The sequence below is a fragment of the Etheostoma spectabile genome, chromosome 13 (assembly GCF_008692095.1).
Source record: "Etheostoma spectabile isolate EspeVRDwgs_2016 chromosome 13, UIUC_Espe_1.0, whole genome shotgun sequence".
Lineage (NCBI taxonomy): Eukaryota > Metazoa > Chordata > Actinopteri > Perciformes > Percidae > Etheostoma > Etheostoma spectabile.
In genome coordinates, this window is record NC_045745.1 from 26,304,643 (window position 1) to 26,312,737 (window position 8,095).

The 8,095-nt window shown below is 41.4% G+C and overlaps 1 protein-coding gene across 2 annotated transcripts in view; it reads right to left on the reverse strand.

The window, feature by feature from the left end:
- Positions 1-8,095, reverse strand: part of abcg4a (ATP-binding cassette, sub-family G (WHITE), member 4a) — a 16,224-nt gene that overhangs the window by 5,269 nt on the left and 2,860 nt on the right. For both annotated transcript variants that reach the window (XM_032534033.1, XM_032534032.1), the window contains exons 3-9: positions 2,863-2,980; positions 2,646-2,778; positions 2,508-2,558; positions 1,969-2,114; positions 1,740-1,863; positions 1,410-1,524; positions 1,186-1,325 (exon numbers count right to left, since the gene is read on the reverse strand). In XM_032534033.1, the coding sequence (XP_032389924.1) occupies positions 1,186-1,325; positions 1,410-1,524; positions 1,740-1,863; positions 1,969-2,114; positions 2,508-2,558; positions 2,646-2,778; positions 2,863-2,980 (827 nt within the window). The remainder of the gene's footprint in view (positions 1-1,185; positions 1,326-1,409; positions 1,525-1,739; positions 1,864-1,968; positions 2,115-2,507; positions 2,559-2,645; positions 2,779-2,862; positions 2,981-8,095) is intronic.

Below are 8,095 nucleotides of genomic sequence, written 5' to 3' on the forward strand. Positions count from 1 at the left end.
AATAAAGCTGATTCTGATTCTGATTCTGATTCTGAAATTATTTCCTTTGCTAAGCCGTGTTGCAAATTAATCTTTAACTGGTCCAAACCGTAGAATTATACAAACAGTCTGACTGTTTATTTGATGTGTGCACCCTGTCAATATTTTATATGATTCATTTAAGAAATGTGTGTGATTGGAATTCAATTTGTATTTATTCCCCTGACCGATGCTGAAAGGACAAGTTCAATTTATCTTAACAGTGTTTTAATGTCAGTATAGACATACATTTGGTCCTTAAATAAATTAAATCCTCCAAACACACTGCGTCTGCACCTCATTCTAGGTGCTGAACAATGGCTGACACTTTGAGTGGAAGTGGAAGGTCACTATTTAAAATATCTTAAATGATGCAATCAAAGACTATAAAAGTTAGAAGGCAGTAGTCAGAAAATGATGATATGGCCATATATTAGACTGAAAAAGCATAATAATCTCTGGTTATGGTAAACATTACTGGCTGATGCCTACACAGAAAACCCCAGGAGTTTATAGAATGGGCAACAGAGAAAATCAATAAACTGATAAAATGTTTAAAGGAGGGCAAAACTGCGCCATACAGGGGTAATGGTATACCAGAGAGCTCTTGGTGATTTACATTTACAGTTTTATCATTTAGCTGATGGTCTTATCAAAAAGCAACTTAGAGGCTGAGAAAGAGAGAGTGAGGGGGAGCTTAGGAAACAGATCGATGGAGTGGAGGAGAGGAGATCAGCTTGGATTGTGTGGACAGAAAAGGGGTAGTTTTTATTTATTGTAACAATTAACTGTGTGTGTTCAAATATTTATTTTTTTTACTGCCTGTGATTACTTATTTTAACCATATATATATATATCTATATTTCTAACACATTATGGATTTGCAGATATAAAATATGTTCCCTTTACTTTTCATCAAAATGAGTAGGTTAATTATTGTTCAATGAATGCAGTGATTCCATCATAAATCGCAGAAGGAAACTGAAGCAATGGTGGAATCTGAAGAAATTTCCTGTCATCAAACAATTCTTTGCCATTTGTAAAGGCATTTCCAATGTTCTGTGGTGTAGGGCTTGCATTTACAATTACTATGTGATGTGAGGCTATGATGTCTCTTAACATAAATTGTATAGGTGTGGTGATAGGCGAGAGGGGTGCTCCACTCACACTGTGACATTGAGAGGGACAGGACGAGTCACTTTTGTCTCTGGAGTTCTTCTTGCCCTCCTCGGAGCACAGTCCACCCTGGACTGCCTCAAACAGCACTGGATTCAGATCCCCATACTCCCCTGATGCCACCTCAATGACTGGGAACAGAGAGGACAAGCTGGTAAGAACAAAAACACTGACAAACAGACACATATGTGTACTAAAGGAGTTGCTTGACTTACTGAAGTCAGCAGGATTGTGATACGTTGGGCAGTGGAGGCCCAGGTTCTTCAGATAAGGGATGAGGTAAGGGACTGTGCCCTTGTATATGCACTGACCCTGACTGAGGATGTACAGCTGGTGGGGGAACACAGGTAAAGAGTAATCAACATCGTTTCCAACTCACTGACTGTCTGAATAATATATGAACAACGGACAAAACAACAGGCCTGAGTATTGACTGCTGTGCTGCTTGTTTGCTGGATAAAATAAATCATTCTAACCTGTAGTTCCCTGGTCTGAGCACCTAATGGAAAGCTAGACGTGTCCAGCACTATACGCACTCAAGTTACCTTGTCAAACATCTCAAAGAGCTTGGCACTGGGCTGATGAATAGTGCAGATGATTGTCCGCCCTCCCAGAGCCAGAGACTTCATGAGGGAAACCACCTGGAAGCAAGATGCGCTGTCCAAACCACTGGGATGGGGCACAAGACAAGACAGAAAACCAAACAGATAGAAGCACTTTTTAATCTGGATTTATGTTGATCTTACATTCAATTCAGCTAAGTACTATCCTCACCTGGTGGGCTCATCAAAGAACATGACAGGAGGATTGTTGACCAGCTCGAGGGCGATGGCCAGTCTTTTACACTGGCCCCCAGAGATAGAGTTGGTGCGTGTCTGCGCACACTCCTGAAGACCCAGAGCAGTCAGGATCTCATCCACCTTAGGCACAAACAGAAACAAATGTGGGTACATGATGACACATATAACTAGTAGGCGTGGATGAAATCTACTACAATGCTATATGTGACCTTATATCATAATATTTTATCCAATAGTGACTACATACAAGAGGGTGAACATCAACAATGTTTTTTATCCATGTATAGGAAGTGCCATTTATAGCCTGTAGAAGCAATATCCTTTAAATCCTATAATAATAATACTAAAAAAGGCTGGCTTACCCATAAAACACAAGGAATTAAAATTACAGCTTTTTGTATTTATATGCACTGTTGCATGGCAATTTTGGAGTAAGACACATATTTTTTTGTGTATCTGTAGCTGAAAAATAATTCTGTAAATATGTAATGCAATCTACATATTCAGACTTACAAGTTCTTTTTTAACTTGCATGCTCTCGTTCAGTTTAAGATTGGCAGAAACCTGAAAGATGGACAGAAGTCAGCACATTATTATTGAACATTAGGATTTAATGAGGTGTTTATTTAGATTTTTTTAAGAGGACCTCACCATCATGGCCTCCCTCACAGTGAGGTGTGGCAGCAGCATGTCATCCTGCATGATGTAGCACGACATCTTCCTGAAGGTCCTCAGGTCCCTCGGTCGACCATTCACCAGGATCTGGCCCTTCATGCCCGTCTCCCTGTTTCCCAACAGAAAACACAATGATATTGCAACCCTTTCTAAGCCCTAAATTGAATCAAAAGTATGATCTTTCACCTCTCACCTGTACCCCGCCAGAATATTCATCAGAGTGGACTTCCCGGCCCCAGAAGGCCCCATGATGCCAATCAGCTCTCTGCTGTTGAACCTTCCCGACAGACACTTGAGGAGGGCTTTGTAACCTGACAGAGAGGAAACAAGCTGTTATTTATGGTGCTGCAAATGGTCTGAAATTGTTCCAAACAATCATTCTCAGACATTTTCCTCCAAAGTTTACATGTATCTTTTTACGCTACATATTGGAAGATCTAAAACAGTGTGTTATATTTACTACAAGACTCACGTTTATGATACATTGTCTACAAAATATTGTAAAGTGTATTTTGAACATCCACCAGTAATCATTGACAAAGAGGAGAAACAACTGTTAAAAAAAGAGTAAAACGCAAGGTGAGTAAAAATATGAGCACAAAAACAAAATAGCAAGTTTATAAGGTCAGGTTTTGGACAGCTATTATTTAAGCTAATATGACATAAGATGGTTAAAAGGAAGCTTAAAACACCATTACACATTACAGGAGAGAACAGGTCAACAACTGAGGGATGAAATTACATTTCTTTATTTATACTCAATAAGATATAATAGCAAGACTGGGACTGATGTTTGCTCTCAACAGGAATAACAACTGCTTTTAGTCCATCTGCTTGGCCATTTGTTAGTCCGCCCACTTTCATAACATCTTTTTAAACTCCTGATGGAGAAGGAACCGGGTTCAGTGTACCTATTACCATTGGAGCTTACTGAGCCAGGAAAGTATCAGGCAGAAGCACAGCAGTGCTGTGGGTCACACGTTCTCTGTATAATCAGTATCCTGATAAGCAGGCTACACAGAGAACAGCCACGCTTATACTAGAAGGCTGGAAATGGAAAGTTAGACAGATAAAGATGTGCAAGCTGTTCTCAATGTCGGCAGAAATTAAATAATTCAAGGTGAAGTTGGCTGCAAGGAATAAAAAAGTAAAACAGAAGATTTTCAACGTTGTAGGAGAGTCGAGCATCAAGCCTGCAGACAATACTGTAAAGGAAAAAAAAGAAAATAAGAAAAACAAGAGAAGACAAAAATAATGGCTCTCTCAGTGGCGTCAACAGAAAAACCACAGGCATTGTTTTCCTGTAGCGGTTTTAAAAAATGGTGGACATGGCGTGGCCTTTCACTGTGGATTGCTTACGTTTAAACTGTTTTAGAACTGACATATGCAGATTCTAAAAGATTCCAGATATGGAAAGTAAAAAGGGCTATAAGTATCCTGCGGGGTTGTCACCCCTGTCTCCCTTTCCTCACCCCTTTCTGCATTGTCTGCAGGGATGACTTTTCCTGTCTCGAGCTGTGTAATTAGGGTCTCGGCAAAGCTGTCAGCACCCTTACACCCTCACTCTATGTGTAAAGTACCCTAATGGCAGTGCTCCTTCCTCCCACACAGTGTTATTACATCAGACAGCCTCCACTCAGACAGCAGAGCAGCCCGCTGTCAGTGAAGCAGCCCTGCTCTGGCATGTGGTGCATACTGATGATCTAACCCGGTGTATGTCGCGCATCATAAGGCCCTTGTCTTTGTGAGGCTGCAGTCACATCCTGATCACCCATGAGAACCACAGAGTATATAGCTCACCTCACTGTTAAATACACACCAATTTAACGAATTCGACAGTGTACACTGAGTCTGATGTGTTAGAAAGTCTCAAAGTAATTGTTTGACAATTAATTATGAGTCACGGTTGAGGTGGGTTCTTACATGCCTCAAATTGGAGCCCTTGACACAAATGACAACTCAATTCTCACACCAGGAACATAATGTTTCCATTAGGCAGTGTGATCTGAAGAAAAGTATTTATTTCACATTTGATCAATTCTTGTTTCTCCATCATTCTAATCTTCGGGAAGGACTACACAAACTCTGGTAAATAGGCTCTGTGATCAAAATAGCTGGGCTGCCTTTAGATGAAATGCATGTTTAACGAGTACTCCCGCAATGAAGCATCTCTCTGCTATATACTGTTGGATGTTATGAAAGTGCAAAACGATATGGTCTTTTTTATTCCATGCATTCTTCTTCCTAGTGAAAACACGGTGTCTATGTTTTCCACGATGCAACCCGACCGCCGACAGTTCTGTTGGAGATTCCGGTGTTTTATACTATTAGCGGCTAATGTAGCCTTGAGCCACTAGCCTTAAGAAGAGCTGGCAGCGGTTAACAGAGATCGGGTAAGCTCACTCCCCCAAACCCTATTTTTATTTCCAAACTTGTAGTAGCTCTCAAGTCTCTTTAGTCTCACATGGTAAAGATTTTGCCAGACCTCCCTCCGAAGCGCTGCGGAGAAGGTCTGGCCAGTCCATACAGCATTCCGGGATGGGAGAAAAACGTTTTCTGGTTTATTGGCATTTCTTTAAACCAATGACAATCCTCATGGGCGGCGCTAAGCACCAGGCAGAGCCACGGTGCCGCTTCCAAATAGCCTCGAGAAAGAACTTGTTTTAGTGGTGCAACAGACAACTCAGATTGGACAGATAGTGTACCTAGCTGTCTGGATTTGCCAGAGATCTGAGGAGCAGTTAACTATACTCCTCAGAAATCCACCAAAGGGAAAAATTCCAACACAAAAAAGCAGAGTGAAATCCAGCGGAATTGCCGACGGCAACAGAGCAATCCCGGAAGTGAAACGTCTTGGATATAGACTAGCTCTAACTGACGCTGACCTAAGTGACATCACTTGATGTAATTTATCAAGTTTTGTTCACATATCCAGTCATATTCACCAAAACCTTTAAATAGACGTTGATGTGTAAAGTTGGTGAAGTTCTCCAAAAGACAAACTGTATGCAGCTTTAAAGAAAGAAACAAGTCTTTTCAACTAAATTAATTTGTCCAAGTTGTGAAATTGCACCACAGAACCTAAATAAAGCACTAACATCTGTCTGATGTCCTTGATCTCATAAGGACATAATAGATCCTAGCTCCGGGGAGTCATTCACCGGACGTCCTTAGTGTCTTTTCCCCCAGCATGTTTCCTGGATCAGGGAGGGCCAAAAATCAGGGTAGCAGTGTCCATGGTCCCGCTACATGTCCTGCGATGCCATGTACATCCTGCTACGCTCTGCGGTGCCCAGCTACGTCCTGGTGCCTTGTAACGCCCACATGCCCTGCTATGCTCAAAGAACTACTACAAACAAACTCTTTATTCTAATCCCAACCGGTCGTCAGACACCGCCTCCCAGAGCGGGTCTGACCGAGGTTTCTGCCTAAAGGAAGTTTTTTCTCGCCACTGGGCACTGTTGCTTGCTCTGGAGGAAACTACTGGAACTGTTGGGTCCTTGTGGATTCTGGAGTGTGGTCTAGACCTGCTCTATCTGTAAAGTGTCTTGAGTAATCGTGTTGTGATTTGATACTATAAATAAAATTGAATTGAATTGAATTGAATAGATAACACGATCGTACTATATATATGTATTACTCTGACTCTGACCTTTTGGTCTAAAACATAACAGTATAAATAAGCAAATATAAGACTGCTTTCTTTTCAAATTTAGTTAAATTTGAGTTATTGGCAATGCATTTTAAAAAGAGCACGGGCTAAGCAGCACAGACCATGTTCAATAAAAGATGTGATTGTATCTATTAAGATGACCACACTCCTCTTCCTTCTAACAAATCAACAATGCAGGTGCAGAGACGCAATTGCAGTAAATAACAAAATGCAGCGCTGGAATCACAGAGAGGCATGTAAACATTTCCCTGCTCTCCCTCCCTCTTCATGTCCTTCCCCTTTTGTAACTGGGCTAATGTTTCACCAGTTAGGAGAATACCTCAACAGGAAGAGAATACACTCCACATGAAAGCAGGTCACAGCAACATCATCCTAACAGGGATAAATGGATGCCCTTGCCAAAAAGAACCGACAATAAAAATGAATGCAGATTGCGGGTAGATCTAACATCACCTGACCTTCCTGAGCCCTTTTACAATAAACAAGTCCACATTTACTGCGTTTACAACAGGTTATCTTCCTTGTGGTAATCTCTCGTAGTGTGTCAGAGACTCAAAAACTAAAACACATTCAATTACAAATGAGATCAAGGGTTCAAGGCTCACTGTTTACATCATCCCTTTTCCTCATTTCAGCTGTACAGTTGAATATTATTCAGCAGGAAGGACATAAAATGTTTTTTTTTTCCCAAGGAGGAATAATCACTGACTGCTAAAGCATGCAGCAGAACAACAGCCTTGAGCTCTGGTGGATTACAACAGTTTTGCAGCCTTGATCAGGCAGACAGGAGCAGCAGAGAATCAGCTCTGAGCTTAGCTTGTCAAACGAAACCCAAACACAGACAAGGGGAATGAACTACAACATATGTCAAATATAAGCAACACAGTGATTCAATTATTTTATGTGGGAGCCAGAGTTAATTGGAGAGGCAGAGAGGGGTAATGAGGAGCTGGATGTATGTGACAGAAGGTTAAGTCAGATAGAAACAGTAAAATGGCAGGCGAGCCTCTTTATGAAAGGCACCGCTTAATTAGTAAACGCTGAGACACTTCCTGCTCACACATCATCGGCCTGATGAGCTGTAGCAGGCACCATAAAGAGACAACACAAACAGAAGCAGAAACCACAGGTTGATTAGATGAGATCCACAAAAGGAAAAAAAGCCAGCATTAAAAGCTTTCTAGCTGTGATCCTCCTTTGGAATACTCCCATACATTCAGGTTTCCCAGTAGAACAATAAACATTCCTCTGTCAGGCTTTCATAATGCACATCAATATTACACAAGACTGAAATAAACACAAGACAACCTGCAATGCATCATGCAGGGCCTCTCCTAAGCATACTTTGTGAAGACTGTGAATAAAGGGTTCCTCTTTAGTCCCCCATCTCCACCCTGCTAAATATACACAACATACTCATGAGCAGCTATATATAATAGTTTGCAGAGGGTGGAGAGATGGGTGGGAGATTGCCAAAGGTTGGAGGCACATCATTACGTAATAAAGGTAATAAGTTGAAATGCAGCTGTTCACATTTCATGCGCAGATCAATCGTGGGCCTGACTCACTGTGTATCGACAGACAACACAGGGAAAAGAGAAGCAAGCAGTGTGCCAACCTGAGTGTAAATTATTTACTATGTCTAAACTCTGCTGAGCGCAGCAAAGCTTACCAGCACACTGCTTGCTACAACATGGTGCAAGTCTGCAAGTGTGTGTGTGTGTGTGTGCGTGTGTGTGTGTGTGTGTGTGTG